The following is a 17,145-nucleotide window of genomic DNA, read 5'->3' as shown; positions in this document are numbered from 1 at the left end:
GTGTAACATATCAAGAAGAAATTGGGCCCCAAAAAATGATATAAGCAAAATAAACAACATGCTTCTTCATTTTCCATCACTTCATTCTGGCTTGCTTCTAGCCCTGCAACCGTTCACCCCAGACATAACCAAACCGTATCGCATAGACCTTGTCACCTCTTCTCTCCAAGTGCATGAAATGATTTGACTGCCTTCACTAGTCTTGCCATATTCTGACTTGGAAACTTTTTAAAGTACTTTCACAGAGCTCTTTGGCAAATTGCCCTTGCACGGCCATTAAAGAGAGTTGAAAGTCAACCTGATTCGTCTTGCATTGGCTCAACTAATAAAGCCCCCGAAGGTTGGATTTCCACATAGAACTTTAATACTCATACATATTCATAAATGCTCCATAAATGGCTTAATCTCTCATTCTCCTGATTAGGTCTTAGAAGAATTCCCACAACACATCACACACTCGCAGTGTCTCCCTAGCTTCAGGACACACTATCTTAGAAAGGACACACACATGCATACGTAATCAAGCCGAAAGTGTGAGCATCACGGGTAAGAGGGAGTGAGTGTGTGTGAAGGTATCTCTCTGTATGAGTGTGAGTGAGTGTGTGTGTCTGTGTTACTCCTGTCTGTTTCAAGCCTGTCGTACGCTGCTCTACTCGACTCTACTGTACTCGACTCTACTGTACTCGACTCTACTGCAGTACATCCCACAGTAGAGGATATACAGAGATACTTTAACATGCAGAGTAAAGCACATCTCCCAGCGGCTTATGTATTGTGTTATCTGCCAACACCACACACTCAGTACTGTAGACTGAAGCTTCCCTGTTCCCTCCTCTGGTCCTCCTAAAAGGCTTACCTTCCTCTTCTCCTTCTTCTCCTCCTTCTTTGTGAAGAGATTGTGTACCCACCAAATCTTGGTGAACATGCTGCCATAGGCCAGACTGAAGCCCAGGCCGAGCAGCCACAGACGGAACTAGACAGAGAGGGAGAGAGAGCGATTTTGTTGATTCAATATTTCACTTTTTTGATGCTTTGGCAATGCAAATGCAATTTTTATTATGCCAATAAAGCAACAACTGAATTGATAATGAGAGAGAGAGAGAGAGAGAGAGAGAGAGAGAGAGAGAGAGAGAGAGAGAGAGAGAGAGAGAGAATATGAGAAACAGAGATAAATAATTTCCTCTGACAAGCCATCACAGCACATCCCTCTACTCTAGCACCAGAAGAACCACCCATTCCCAAGGCTTTGGCTGCATTACCTGACAGACCACAGGGAACTGGGACCTGTGGATGTGGTGTCCGTCGATCCCCAGGGGAAACACAGCAGCCAGGGCCATCATACAACCCACTGCCGTCATGTTGTTCAGGTAGGGCTGGGAGTTCTGGATGTACCTGGCACAACACACACAGAGAGGGTATGAAGAAAGGCCAGAGAATATAGACAGAAACCCACAAAGGGACTGTTTCACGTGCACTGTCCGTAACACTGCATTGGAACTACTTGTCACAACAGCATCAAAACAATGTCATAAACGTGGTATATTTTGTCACTGAATGCAAAGTGACAAGGCATTCTGCATGGATTGGAGACAGTAATGCCAAATGTCGACATAGACGTGACTATCACTTGCCCACAGCCATCTGAAGACCTACAAGCAGGACCCACCAGGAAGACAGTCATACTCGACCCAGTGTGATGATGATGAATTGATGATGATGAATTGATGATGATGAATTGTTGATGATGAATTGTTGATGATGAATTGTTGATGATGAATTGCTGATGATGAATTGTTGATGATGAATTGTTGATGATGAATTGCTAGCTGTTTTTCTAGCTGTAATCTATTTTGATTGAACCTTTAACCAGGCAAGTCAGTTAAGAACACATTCTTATGTACAAAGACAGGCCTACGATGACAGTGTTGCTTAAATGTGCGAGATAAATTCCCTCTGGAGTGGAAATAAAGTTATAATCTTACCGGACGTTGCTGTTGTAGATGTTGAAGGTCAGACAGACGATGCCCAGCAGGATGCCCAGACCAGCGAAGACAGACACAGCAGCAAACAGCTTCTGAGAGAGGTACCTAAACTCCTCAATGACTATTGTCGAGTCAGCCGGGGGCCCGGCACCTGAACAGAGAGAGAGAGAGAGAGAGAGAGAGAGACAGAGATAGAGAGAGCGAGAGAGAGAGAGAGAGAGAGAGAGAGAGAGAGAGAGAGAGAGAGAGAGAGAGAGAGAGAGAGAGAGAGAGAGAGAGAGAGAGAAAGAAAGAAAGAAAGGCAGGACAGAGGTTAGTCCATCCATGCCTTAAAGAGACAGACAGTCTACTGTACTGTACTTGATGTCACTCAGAACAGAACAGGGCAAAAGGACAATTATGTTTTGAATTAAGATCAAAATCAGAATTTGAACAGGGAGGGCACTACACTCAGTAACCTCTACAGACACCAACCTAAAGGATCAAATGAAATTGGCACAATCAATTTACACAGTAACCAATGATTTAATTCAATGAAATTTAGAAAAAACGAGGACAGATGTGGAAATCAGGACGTGTTCACCCTAAATATCTCAAAACATGTGCATAACTAAAAAGTAACCAAAAAATAGGCATTGGTTCTTTCAAGGTAGGAGATGGTTGAAAGTGCAGCTGACTGACTTTATCTGTCTCTGATTTCTCTCTGTATCCTCCTGTCTGTCTAAATCCAGCTCTGCCTGCAGATCCTGACAGCTTCTCGGGGTGTGGGTGTCACTGTGTCCTTATGTAAGGGCGGTGACAGTGACATGGACTTGTGTCAGTGTGTGGTGACGTGTCCATGTCAGGAAGAGGGTGACACAGTGTCGAGCCCCAGGGGTGTCACAATACCAGGGCGCCCACATTTGGTTTGACGGTTTCAGCGATATCACACTGACTTGCCTAAAGTGACATCTGAGACATCCTGTCTAAGAACAGAATAACGGCTGTGAGAAGATGGGTGTGTTCTTGTGTGCATTGATGAGAGAGCGAGCACTGTCCTGTCAGCTGATGGGTTTGCACTGTTTAAACCTTCCTCCGTCCTTGATCAAGGAATCAGGACAGGGTGTTGCCATGGAGACCAAGCTCTGTAACAGTTGCCACAGTGATTAGGAAGACAGCTGAGTTGAAGTGGTTGTTAGGGGCGACCGCGAAGAGAGAAAGAAAGTGACGGAGTAATTCAACAAGGGGTCACCTCCGTTACCTCTAGAACAAACTAAACTCACCTCAATTACCTCTAGAACAAACTAAACTCACCTCAATTACCTCTAGAACAAACTAAACTCACCTCCGTTACCTCTAGAACAAACTAAACTCCCCTCCTTTACCTCAAGAACAAACTAAACTCACCTCCTTTACCTCAAGAACAAACTAAACTCACCTCCGTTACCTCAAGAACAAACTAAACTCACCTCCGTTACCTCAAGAACAAACTAAACTCACCTCCGTTACCTCAAGAACAAACTAAACTCACCTCCGTCATCTCTATAGCAAACTAACCTCAACTCTCCCACTGGTTACAGACATCAGTTCAATGTCTAGTTTTGATTTACATTTGACTGAGTTGTCAACTAATGTGAATTCAACATGAAATCAACAAAGAATTTCCCCATTGTATTTAGGATCAAAGTTGGTTGAAAAAATGTGGATGACTTTTTGATTCAGCGTCATAACGTTTTTTTGTTGTTGAAATGACGTGGAAAACGACTCACCAGTAATCTTGACTCACCTCTGTTACTGTACACACTTAGAATAAAAGGTGCCATCTAAAATCTAAAAGGGTCATTTGGCTGTCCACAGAGGCTTCTACATGGAACCCAAAATGGTTGAAACCAAAAAGGGTTTTTACATGGAACCTAAAAAGGTTCTCCAATAGGGACAGCTGAAGAACCCTTTAGAACCCTTTTTCTAAGAGCGTGCGGGTCAACTAATCTTAACACCGTCACCTCTATAGCAAACTAACCTCTATCACACTCCAGAAAACTAGACTCCCCTCCACCACCTCTGGAACAAACTAACCTCTATCACACTCCAGAAAACTAGACTCCCCTCCATCCTCTCTGGAACAAACTAACCTCTATCACACTCCAGAAAACTAGACTCCCCTCCATCACCTCTGGAACAAACCATCCTCACCAAGCTCACTCCTGTCACACTACAGAACAGTAAGACCACCAAACTCAGCCCTACAGTAAGTCGGCCTTGTGAAGGACAGAGATAGATACAGGTCACCATATAGTCGTCTCTGATTGGACCCATTAGCCCCGCTCCCCTCGGAGGCTAAGCTAAGCCTTGGCAACAAATCGTTTCCTTAAATGTCTACAACGGTGCCCTCTCTCTGGACTCCCAGCATGCACGATTGATTAGCGGTGCAGTAATTCTGAGCCCAGGCACAAGTGTGTCACCTCTCAAGGGAGGGCTGGGCCGGTAAACAACTGAACTACAACATTTGTCTTGGTGTGGCTGAAGCAAATCGACAGTAACAGTATTTCTCTGCAGACAGTGTCACGCTCTGTGGCTGTGGTGGATGTTGAACTTTCCTAAAGTGAAGAAGTGTAGGTGGGGTCAGGCTTTCCTGACTGCCATGGTCTGGCCACTGGGCTGTGGGCGTAAACTAATTCTGGGTGAAGGAGGATGAGGGTCCAAATGATTGCTTTTAAAGCCAGAAGTGGTGATTTGTCTGACATGGAAATGATGGATGGAGGCATCGCGGGCTTAGTTAAAGAGTAGGCGTAACAGTAGGTCTAATGTGAGGGGAACGAGATAGATGGTTACATAGATGACTCACAGTGAGACAGTCACACACACACACACACACACACACACACACACACACACACACCCACCCACACAGAGAGAGAGAGAGAGACATACACAGGAAGCCTGACAAAGACAAACGTAATCAACTCCGCCCCACCTATCCACACATCGTTGCCGAACCAGGAGAGATTCTTCTGAGAGCTGTCGTAGTATCCAATCTTCTTATAACTGCCTCCTACACAGCGAGAGGGAGAAGATAGTTCAATTAACATCTTCTCAGATCCTCTTTCTTTCCAGCCTACATAATGTCCTTGGGTTATGAAGGGTTCAAACGACAACAAACAAAAGAAACACTTTGAAAAAGAACGACAGATCAAAACATCATTATGAAAAGAAGGCTACGGAAGTGCACGGCAGAACATTTCAGATCCACAAATAGAGAGAAAGAGAGAAGAGGGGGAAAAAGTGGAACGAAGAGATCGAGACGACACAGAGAGAGGTACCGACACAGAGCTACCACAGGGAAAGAAAGACAGAGGGAGAGAATGAATATGTGGCATCCTTTAACCATGAATACTGACCAGAATAATTCACAAATTCAAGTCAAGGCTTTTAATGTATTAACCCCGATTACCCGACCTCGTCACTAGCACGGCAGCACGCGAAATGCCACCCAGTGATGCAGGCAGAAGTAGGATGATTATTTTTTCGTTATCCATTAGGGCTCCAAAAAGAACAAAGGTACACAATAATATGCCACTTTAGCTTCGGTCCAGGCCTCTTCCAATTAGACTGAAGGCTTGACTCAGAAATAAACACAATTTGCCTGTCCCCCCCAAAAAAACGCTTTGCTCTCAAATCAACACGGGTGAGAACGGAGTGAAAGTAAGAAAAGCTTCAGCAGACAGCCTTGATCTTGATGCACGGACTGGACTGGCTGACATTCAATCGCTCCGCAACAGAATGTCAATGATTCTTTCTCATTTAAAAAAACAAAACACTACTGTAGGATATCCAGAACAAGGAAAGTCTGAAATATGGTTGAAATGGTGATAGATGACTTTACCTTGCAGTTGCTCAATAAGGGTCATCGCCATCCTGGAACCCTGGGCATCAAACACCACATGGCCCTGAAGGAGAAGAAAAGTGCTACATCAAGTCAGAAATCTACTGTCATCCATTCAGACTTATTGAATGAGCCAATACATACATTACACACGTGTTCTCTAATCCGGTCCCTGGGACAAATAGGGTATGCAGGCTTTTGCTCCAACCCATTCCTAACACACCATATTCAACTAACCAAGGGCTTGATGATACGTTTAGTAGTTGAATCAGGTGTGTTAATCCTCCAACCAGGGTTGGACTACCTGGACTTGTATAATAAGAAACACTCATTTGCGTTTTCCATTGCAAAAGGTTTTCAAACATTTTGTGCCCTAATGAACATGGCCCTAGTATATTCTACTGGATGGCCCTCCCTCCTGTACTCACAGACACGCCTTCAAATGAGCTGGTGTTGAGGGCGCGGTAGATCTCTGCTGTGATGTCATGGTTGTTGTAGTTGAAGTCCTCCAGCCTGCGGCCTTTGGCCTTCAGAGGGGCCACAGTCTTGTTGAGGGCCAGGGCCAGGGCCCAGACAGCGTCGTAGGCCAGAGGGGCCTCCTGGAAGCCCCCTGTCTCTTCCGGGTTCTTACCCCCCAGCCGGTTCATCAACGCCCCCAGGAACTCCTGAGAGGTCTGATTGGACCAGACATCGGGAAGGGGAGGAGTTGATATATGAGCGTCACCATTCGTGTGGCTTTCAAACTGAACTATTGTCCACCAAACTCATTAGTGTGACATTTATATAATTAGAATCACTATGTTAGTTGTATTAGGGTCAACTTAGATTTAGGCAATACTGGACCCTCAAGCACTGTGTAATGGTTACGTATTACTAGTTACGTATTACTAGTTACGTATTACTAGTTACGTATTACTAGCCTTTGAAATCAAACGGTACTGTACTTAGCTCAGGGCTAGCCCTGGGCCAGGGACATTTATTTCATATAAATGTCTAAGTATGTGTCTCTGCCCTGGGCTAAGAAACATGTGGTGTGGAAAAGCCTAAAGGGCCCCTAGAGTGTACTATTGCAGAAGCACATCAAGCCGCCGCTCTGCAGGTAGAGGAAGGAATATGAAGATAATCAGCAGCTAAGCTGGCAGCGTGTGAAATTGAAGGGACGACATGACCAGATGGAGAGCAGATGTTGCTCACCACATTGGAATGCGGATCATAATCAATAACATTACATGGACTTGGGGGACCTGATCCTGGATCAGTATGAGATCCGGACCAGATGTTCTCACCAGGTTGGAGGCTCCGCGGATGGTCTCGGGGTTGAGCATGACGATCTCCGTGGTAACGTGGCCCTCCACCGCCTCTGTCATGTTCTCGATGGTGCAGTTGATGGACGGGTCTTTGATCTTGAACCAGTTATCAGCGTACCAACCAATCAGAAACCACACATATTTCTTCCCATACAGTTTCTCCTTAAATACCTGGAGGATGGAGGGAGAGAGTTGGAGGGAGAGAGTTGGAGGGAGAGAGTTGGAGGGAGAGAGGTGAGAGAAAGCGAAAGAGAGAGAAAATAGGAAAAAAGAGAAGGGCAGAGAGAGAGAGAGAAACATTTGGAAAATAGACAGAAAAGAAGAAGATGAAACACTTAATTGTCTGTTAAATGATTCTTAATTACACAGAAATATTCTTTGCTTCTCAAGGCTACATCATCACCACAGTACAAATTACAATTAATTAAATAAAAGATACAAGATACAATAGAGGTCAATAACTACAAATAGCCCGATGATTTAATGCTCAACATAACTTGAGGTCAAACAATGAAAAACACTCACCTCGCAAAACACCTTCCTGGCTTCCGTCTCATAGAAGAGCCCCACAATTATTCTGGCATCCTGACGCTATTCAATGACAGGAAGTGCAATGATTTAAGCCATGGTAATGAAAATACATTCGCATAGTTCAATAATAATGATACAAGCCTTTACACTTTGACTATTCCAACCTCGGCTACCTCGGCACTTCACAGCCTGGCAGTTGGTAGTGCTAATTAGCCTCCTGTATTAATTTCCTGTATTAAATCACCTCACTTCGCTAACAGGCGCAGCTGTGAGCAGGGGAGAGCAACAGCAGCCCCCCCCCCCCCCATTGAATATTTCATCAAAGCACCTTGAGGTTCTTGACAGCGACAGCCGGGTCGGTGAGGAAGCTCTGTCTCACACTGATCTCAATCCCTGCCTCCTTCACCCTCTGCTCCAGATCATCCAGAGTCTATATGAGAGAAGAAGAGAGAGGGTAGATAGAAAGAGAGAAGGAAGAGAGAACAGAGAAGGAAAGACAAAAAAGAGAAGGGATGGGGAAGATCGAAAGAGGGGGGGGGGGGGGGTCGAGATTGAAAGAAAGATGGAAGGGGTGAGAAAATGAGAAAGGAAAGGCACAAGAAATTGAAATGGACCAAGAAAGAAGAGAGTAAAAGAGGAAAGAGATAATAAAGGACAGAGGGAGAGAAAGAGAAAGATCATTTGAGAGAGAGAGGTGGGAAAAGAGAGAAAAAGGAGAGGCAGAAAGAAGGGGAGATGATAAAGAGGGAAAAGACGTAGGGAAAGAGGAGCGACAGAGTTAACGTCCATTAGAGGAAAGAACCCAAGTGCCACATCATCCACCCGGTTGCTCACTACCAATATTCCAACAAATCCACGATCAATTGTGGGATTGAATACTTAAAAGACTGTCATACTGCATATAAGTCCCACGTACGCACACACCCACTCCCACACACTCATTTGCCCATTAAGATGTGGGAGAGTCACTGAAGAGGAGACTGTGGAAGAAAGAGAGAAAGAGACAGACAGAGTGAGAGAGAGAGAGAGAGAGAGAGACAGAGACAGAGAGAGAGAGAGAGATACAGAGACAGAGCGATAGAAAGAGAGCGAGAGAGAGACATAGAGAAGAGATAGACGGAGAGAGTGTACTGACCGAAGTGAAGACCTCTGTGGTCTGCTGGATGGTAGCGATCTTGGTCCACTTCCACTTCTGGAAGAGGCGTACCCTGGTGGGGTTGTGGAGGGTGGCCGAGGGGTGGGTGCGGAAGAAGGTGGGGAAGCGGTTCCTGTTGGACAAGGCTGGAGAGCTGGAGCCATAGGACAACTGAGAAAGAGAGAGGGAGATAAACATTTAAAACACTACACAGCCAGGCAATATACAGTCCTAATGTATTCCGTACCAATGCACCGTATTGCACTGATTTCAATTGAATTAAGAGGTGAAGGGGGTCTCATGTTCTATATCTATCAAGACTTTGGTTTCGGCGTTCAGAGCATCGGCACCCTGACATCAGAGAACGAGAGAAGAAGAAGGTAGAGACCTGATGATAAATGTCAAATGTAAAATGTCATGTACAATATCGAGTCCCAGCGTAAACAAATGTCCTGGTGTATGTAGAGGTAGTGGAGCCCCCAATACATGGACAGCAGACAATACATGTAGAGTAGAATGGAGTTTGCCAGCTCACAATTGAGTGCAGTCAGGGGGACAATGGTATCAGCCTGTGGAAAACAGCTCCAGCATTAGGGGTGACACACACACACACACACACACACACACACGGGAGAATGAAATTGAAGGAAATGGAGCAAAGCGGCGGGGCACAGAGGCTCATAAAACACCACTTTGCAGGAAGCAGAAGAGAAGTACTCCAATGTGCTTTTTTTCACGACCTGAAACACTAGCCTCAAAAGGAGTTGGTTCAGGGTCGTGTTCATTATGCACCAAATGGACTATAACAGGAAGGGATTAACTGGATTTATCCAACAAGAAAGAAAGACACATTTTTGTTTTCCGTTGCTAAATGTTTTAAAATGTTTCACAGTGCCGGTATGACCTTTTTTCTTGTATTGGGTCAATGAGATTGGCCTTAAATGTAGACTGAGTTGCTACACTAGGCTTTGGGAGATCCGAATACAGCCGACAATTGGAGCACCCAGAAGTCCCTTGATTCTGGTCTGTTTGGTCCTTGGCTCTATTCCCTCTCTGATAGGCTTGTTTGACATGCAGAGAGATACTCCTCCTGAGGGTTGAACAGAGACAGAAATAAGTGTGTGGCGATTGGTGGTGGTGTACACTCTCTCACTAAAGAGCCAGATCCCTTTATAAATATGTGTGTGTGTGTGTGTGTGTGTGTGTGTGTGTGTGTGTGTGTGTGTGTGTGTGTGTGTGTGTGTGTGTGTGTGTGTGTGTGTGTGTGTGTGTGTGTGTGTGTGTGTGTGTGTGTGTGTGTGTGTGTGTGTGTGTGTGTGTGTGTGTGTGTGTGTGTGAGAGGGAGGGAGGGAGAGACAGCTAGAGTGGGAACAAGGAGGCTGAGAGGAAGTGAACAGAGGAAATCAAGCAGACAGGCCCAGGGCACTAGTTGCTGACAAGTGGAGGGAGTGAAGAGGAAAACAAAAAGAGATAGAGCTTTTAATGAAGGAGAGAAATGTATAGATAGGGAGATTTAATTTGTTCACAATTAATTACTTGGCTAAAAAGGCTGACTAAAGTTTAAAGTTGATTATTAGATGACGAGAGAGAGAGAGCGAGAGAGAGAGAGCGAGAGAGCGAGAGAATGGGACACACACACACACACACACACAGTAGGTACCCACCACTATGAGGTTCCACATGCGAGCAGCCTCTGCTACCAGTGTGGATACGGAGCTGCAGCCGGGCATCAGGACTGTCTTGATGGGCTCTGTGTAGAGCAGATCATAGAGCAACTTGGTGGACTCCCCTGGGTCACACTAAGAGAGAGAGAAAGAGGAAGAGGGACAGGGGGAAAATGGAGGGAGGAGGGGATATGGGGGAGATGGTGGGAAATAAAAGGGGAGACAGATGTGAGGGAGCGAGGGGGAGATGAAGGGAGAAAGAGAGGGAGGAAAAAGAGGAGGAAGATTAGGAGAGAAATAGGGGGAAAGAGAGGAAGAGAAGAGGGGTGAGATATGTGGGAGAGAAAGTGAAGGGGTGGGTAGAGAACAGGGATAGAGAGAGAGGGAGAGAGAGAGAGAAGGGAGGGGGGAAGAAAGAAGAATATCAGAAAGAGAAGAACAGAACAGCGATCGATATTCAGCCTTATCGAGCGTCAGTATAAAAGTGGGAAAAGATGGCCAGAGAGAGAGTTAAATCGACCACGCTGTCCAAAAGGGACAGGAAGAAAATATGACTGCACAAAGAGGGAGGGAGAGATCACAAACAGAACACAATCAAAGCCTCAAATTAATGTAAAATAAGCTTGAGGTGGTCCAATTATGAACAAATTATCCATCACAGGCTTGTGATGGATAAGGTTTTGAATAAGCCATCCAAATCAGCCAGACACATTTAATGGTGATTTGCTGTGGAGGGGGAGAGAGAGGAAACAGAACTCCCATGCATTGCAGTTGAGTGTCACAAGCAATCTGGTTGTGGAAAACTGTGACTTAACAACAGACCTTATGGGCCCTGATTTGTGTGTTGGTTTGTCTCCGTTTGTTTTCCGAGATGGAAATAACGCACTCAAGAAGCAAATGTGTTGGATGCAAAAATTGCTTGTTGATTTCAATGATGGTTGTTTGACTGTTAAAAACGTTGTGGTCTAATGTCTAATGTCTACTGTCTCTAGATTGTAGGATGTAATCTAGATATCATGACACCACCAAGTCCAATTGATCACAACGGAAGAGAAAGTGACATTTTTCTATCCTGTCACATCTGATAACGTGTCAGGCGGTCACAACCTTTTCTCTGCCCTAGAGAACTACTGGAGATGCCGGCCTTTACAACAACAAAAATAGATGTCAAATTTGCAGTTTGACATGTAAAATAGCAGTTTTCACATGTTGAGCTTAAATTTCACGTGAAACCACATTTCCACGTACATTAAATGTAGATGTTAGCACCACCTCTTCACATGTGAGGAGAATAACATGTTTTCACCTCACATGTGAATTGCAGTTTGACGTGTGAAATTTTGCATTTTCACATGTGAAAAACAGTCACACCTGTAAAAATGTCATTTGCATTTTCATATTTGTAAATAGTTTAACGTGTGATTGTTTTTCATGACCTTGCAATTCCACATCTGAAGAGACCATCTAATTTGCAGTTTCACATGTAAGAATACTCCACATTTACTCCAATGTTTGTAAACAAAGTAAATGTAAACAAACACTGTATAGCCTAAAAACATAGTTAAAACTATCATTTTGATGGATGGTCAGTACTTGCATCCATAGCGTAGCCTATGGATATAAGAGTGGTTGCATTTCTCCAGCTCCAACCCTCAGCTGTTTACCGAAACTGTGGCAAGGAGAACACTTTGTTAATGTTTGAATTAAGGACTGCCACTTTAAACACTTCTAATTGAGTAACAGCGTTGTTACATGGTGCAATCCTCTAGTGCAGGGGTAGGCAACCCTGTTCCTGGATTGCTGCAGGATTTTGTTCTAACTTGGCACCACATCGGAACCAACTGAGGTAATTGATCAGTTCAGTGATTGCCTAAATTCAACACACCTTGTCTTCCAGGTTGGTTAAATCAAAAAATCGAAATCAAATCCAATTTTATTTGTCACATACACATGTTTAGCAGATGTTAATGCGAGTGTAGCGAAATGCTTGTGCTTCTAGTTCCGACAGTGCAGTAATAACCAACGAGTAATCTAACCTAACAATTTCACAACAACTACCTTATACACACAAGTGTAAAGGGATGAAGAATATGTACATAAAAATATATGAATGGGTGATGGTACAGAACAGCATAGGCAAGATGCAGTAGATGGTATCGAGTACAGTATATACGTATGAGATGAGTAATGTAGGGTATGTAAACATATAAAAGTGGCATTGTTTAAAGTGGCTAGTAAGTGATGCATGTATTACATAAAGATGGCAAGATGCAGTAGATGGTATAGAGTACAGTATATACATATGAAATGAGTAATGTAGGGTATGTAAACATTATATTAAGTAGCATTGTTTAAAGTGGCTAGTGATACATTTTTTACATCAATTAAACATGAAGCGCCTGCGGCATTCCAGGACCAGGGTTGTCTAACCCTGCTCTAGTGAGTGAGCTACGTTTGTGCCATTAATATGAAGCAAAACGTCTGTAGTCCAGAACAACATTCTTAGTACTACAAACAAAAAGAATGATATTGAATGCAAAACATAAACCCTAAACTATTGATAGCCAAACAAAATCATTTTTAAATGCGAAAGCCAATGAAATGTAAATGAATGCAAAAGAATACTTTTCAGTTTAAAAACATTATGATAATGCAATTAAATAAAATGCCTCCCTCTTCCCTGACATTTTCCCTATCTTTGGTTATGTTACTCTGGTCTTTGCTTTCCCTGCCTTTTTTCCAGTTGCAAATTCATTAAAGATACAAAGCACCCTACTGTTGGTTTGCCTCTGAAGTTAAGCAGGGTCAGTCCCTGGATGGGAGACCAGATGTAGCTGGAAGTGGGAATTAAAAATAAATGATAAGGGGAAAAACACATGTACAAAATGTACATGTGAAACTTCACACGTGTCCGAAAACCATGGGTTTTGTTTTTGTAAGGGGATGTATAACCCTCCTCTTTTCCACACACACACACATGCACTGTCAGTGGTGCTGAAACGGTGCAACCCAATATTAGTGTCAGAGTTAGCATTACTTCGATACTACTTCAGCATCCAATCTATCCGCCCATGAGACTTTGATGAGAGACCAATCCCACAGAAAGAATAGGAGAAGAAGCCACATATGCTGATATGCTTTATTCTCTTTAATTGCATTCAGATTGAATAATATAAAAGAAGTGTGAATATATAAGAGGACCAGTAGGATCTTATGTCTTATCTCAAGTCACTGTGAATTTCTAAATCTCCCCCTGTAATTAAATCTTGAGTACCACTTGAGTCGTGGTGTTAAATGGTGCATAAATGAATGTGATACACGTGTGTGTGTCCATGCATGCGTGTGAGATAGTGCACGAGCATGCATGTGGACCGTGTGGAAATCTTAATAATTTTGGTCCCTGATTGAGTCCTATCATGTTCCAGCCACCAATGAAAGTGGAAATTATAGATTTTTCAAATTTAATTTAAGCCTTATTTTACCAGGTAAGTTGACTGAGAACACACTCTCATTTACAGTAACGACCTGGGAGATAGTTACACGAGAGGAGGGGGGATGAATGAGCCAATAGGAAGCTGGGGATGATTAGGTGGCCATGATGGTGTGAAGGCCAGATTGGGAATTTAGCCAGGACGCAGGGCTTAACACCCCTACTTTTACAATAAGTGCCATGGGATCTTTAGTGACAACAGATTCAGGACACCAGTTTAAAGTCCCATCCGAAAGACAGCACCCCTACACAGAGAGCACCTCATCACGCCATTTCTCTACCTCTGTCTCCCTCCACCACAGTTAATAATTGATCAAAGTTATCAGTCTCCGCTTTGATATAACCATGGCAACGGTCTAGAGAGGGTGAGTGGTGTGTCTGTGTCTAGATCTCAATGTGCTGTAAATAGTCTAATGTTCTCTCCCTATACTGCCACACAAACAAACAAGCAGATTCTTTTTTTTAGATAGATAGATTTTATTGAACCTTTATTTAACTAGGCAAGTCAGTTACAGTGGCAAGAAAAAGTATGTGAACCGTTTGGAATTACCTGTATTTCTGCATGAATTGGTCATCAAATTTGATCTGATCTTTATCTAAGTCACAACAATAGACAAACATAAGTGTGCTGAAACTAATAACACACAAATGATTGTATTTCTGTTGTCGATATTGAATACATAATTTAAACATTCACAGTGTCGGTTGGAAAAAGCATGTGAACCCCTAGGCTAATGACTTTTCCAAAAGCTAATTGGAGTCTGGAGTCAGGAGTCAGCTAACCTCGAGTCCAATCAATGAGACGAGATTGGAAATGTTGGTTAGAGCTGCCTTGCCCTATAAAAAACACTCACAAAATGTTAGTTTGCTATTCACAAGAAGCATTACCTGATGTGAACCATGCCTCGAACAAAAGAGATCTCAATTAAGAATTGTTGACTTGCATAAAGCTGGAAAGGGTTACAAAAGTATCTCTAAAAGCCTTGATGTTCATCAGTCCATGGTAAGACAAATGGTCTATAAATGGAGAAAGTTCAGCACTGTTGCTACTCTCCCTAGGAGTGGCCGTCCTGCAAAGATGACTGCAAGAGCACAGCACAGAATGCTCAATGACGTTAAGAAGAATCCTAGAGTGTCAGCTAAAGACTTACATAAATATTTGGAACATGCTAACATCTCTGTTGATGAGTCGACGATACGTAAAACACTAAACAAGAATGGTGTTCATGGGAGGACACCACGGAAGAAGCTACTACTGTCCAAAAAAAACATTGCTGCACGTTTGAAGTTTGCAAAAGTGCACCTGGATGTTCCACAGCGCTACTGGCAAAATATTATGTGGACAGATTAAACTAAAGTTATGTTGTTTGGAAGGAACACACAACACCGTGTGGAGAAGAACACAACACCTCATCCCAACTGTAAAGTATGGTGGAGGGAGCATCATGGTTTGGGGTTGCTTTGGTGCCTCGGGGCCTGGACAGCAAACGGAAAAATAAATTCCCAAGTTTATCAAGACATTTTGCAGGAGAATGTTAGGCTATCTGTCCACCAATTGAAACTCAACAGAAGTTGGCTGATGCAACAGGACAATGACCCAAAACACAGAAGTAAATCAACAACAGAATGGCTTCAACAGAAAAAAATATGCCTTCTGGAGTGAGCCAGGCAGTGTCCTGACCTCAACCCGATTGAGATGCAGTGGCATGACCTCAAGAGAGCAGTTCACACCAGACATCCCAAGAATATTGCTGAACTGAAACCGTTCAGCAAGAGAAATGGTCCAAAATTCCTCCTGACTGTTGTGCAGGTCTGGTCCGCAACTACAGAAAACGTTTGGTTGAGGTTATTGCAGACAAAGTAGGGTCAACCAGTTATCAAATCCAAGGATTCACATACTTTCCCCACCCTGCACTGTGAATGTTTACATGTTGTGTTCAATAAAGACATGAAAACATATAATTGTTTGTGTTATTAGTTTAAGCAGACTGTGTTTGTCTATTGTTGTGACCTAGATGAAGATCAGATAACATTTTATGACAAATTTATGCAGAAATCCAGGTATTTCCAAAGGGTTGACATACTTTTTTCTTGCCACTGTAAGAACAAGTTCTTATTTTACAATGACGGCCTACCGGGGAACAGTGGGTTAACTGCCTTGTTCAGATTTGTACCTTGTCAGCTCGGGGATTCGATCCAGCAACCTTTCAATTACTGGCTCTAACCACTAGGCTACCTGCCGCACTGAAAGCTAGACATATGCCGCATTGCAAATAGTGTTGAAGTTCATCTACACTAAAGTCTTCTTGATATTTCATTAGTCAGCGTCTAATTATGTCATGTTATATTTGATGAGTCATCTCTTCTTTTTTTGACCCAAGGATCACACTTTGAAAGCTTCACTGGAACTATTGTGACATTTACAGTAGATGAACACATTCTATTATTGAACATCATTATACATTCAAGCCAAGACCACTGTATGAGCACGTCTTCATATTTGATATTATAAAGCAATTAAGAAGACAAGCAATTGGATGATGATGATTCTTATTTCTAAATCTCATGCTCAAACAGAGTGTGAGTTATGATTGCCTGGGTGATGTTTGGTAACTGACCAAAAAAGCTGTTGATTGGATAATAACTGAAAGTAAATAGTAGCCGTATTCAATTCCATCTCCAATAATTTCACTCTTAATGCCATAAGCTGCTCATAAATAATTACAGCCAGGTGTGAAGCGTTCACAATCCACTGATCGTTAAAGTGATCATCAAACCCAACTGTAATTAGCAATAACTGTACACTAGCACGCACCTGCAGGCTACATTCAAGAAAATCTCACTGTCTGACATGTTCATTGATTTGGTTCTAGTCATGTATTGGTCTGACACAAAGGTGTAAATCTATTGGTTTGTCAAAACAAAAAGAGAACCATAAATCAACCAATGGGTGATTTTAATTCTGGAATTCTAGATGTTAGAATATATTCTATTCTATGGCCAGTACCATTGATTCACAAAGCTGTTTCAAGTTAAATGATATGTATAGTCAGTATATTGTATATGTCCACAGCCTAACGTCATGTTTTGTATATGATTTTTAAACCCTGAATCTCGACATGTATACATCAACCATATCTATTCATCCATATTATTATCTAATTGAAAGGAGAA

General features: G+C 43.0%; 1 protein-coding gene across 4 annotated transcripts in view; it reads right to left on the bottom strand.

Annotated features, from left to right (window-relative positions):
• The window catches only part of LOC109902100 (gamma-aminobutyric acid type B receptor subunit 1), a 51,880-nt gene that overhangs the window by 10,816 nt on the left and 23,919 nt on the right, over positions 1–17,145 (bottom strand). For all 4 annotated transcript variants that reach the window (XM_031786679.1, XM_031786682.1, XM_031786683.1 and 1 more), the window contains 11 exons: positions 10,482–10,616; positions 8,818–8,988; positions 8,011–8,112; positions 7,677–7,742; positions 7,131–7,322; positions 6,273–6,518; positions 5,845–5,908; positions 4,936–5,013; positions 1,983–2,133; positions 1,260–1,392; positions 857–973 (listed from right to left, as the gene is read on the bottom strand). In XM_031786679.1, the coding sequence (XP_031642539.1) occupies positions 857–973; positions 1,260–1,392; positions 1,983–2,133; positions 4,936–5,013; positions 5,845–5,908; positions 6,273–6,518; positions 7,131–7,322; positions 7,677–7,742; positions 8,011–8,112; positions 8,818–8,988; positions 10,482–10,616 (1,455 nt within the window). The remainder of the gene's footprint in view (positions 1–856; positions 974–1,259; positions 1,393–1,982; positions 2,134–4,935; positions 5,014–5,844; positions 5,909–6,272; positions 6,519–7,130; positions 7,323–7,676; positions 7,743–8,010; positions 8,113–8,817; positions 8,989–10,481; positions 10,617–17,145) is intronic.

Source organism: Oncorhynchus kisutch, linkage group LG13 (assembly GCF_002021735.2).
Source record: "Oncorhynchus kisutch isolate 150728-3 linkage group LG13, Okis_V2, whole genome shotgun sequence".
Classification (NCBI taxonomy): domain Eukaryota; kingdom Metazoa; phylum Chordata; class Actinopteri; order Salmoniformes; family Salmonidae; genus Oncorhynchus; species Oncorhynchus kisutch.
This window is presented reverse-complemented; position numbering and strand designations above follow the sequence as displayed.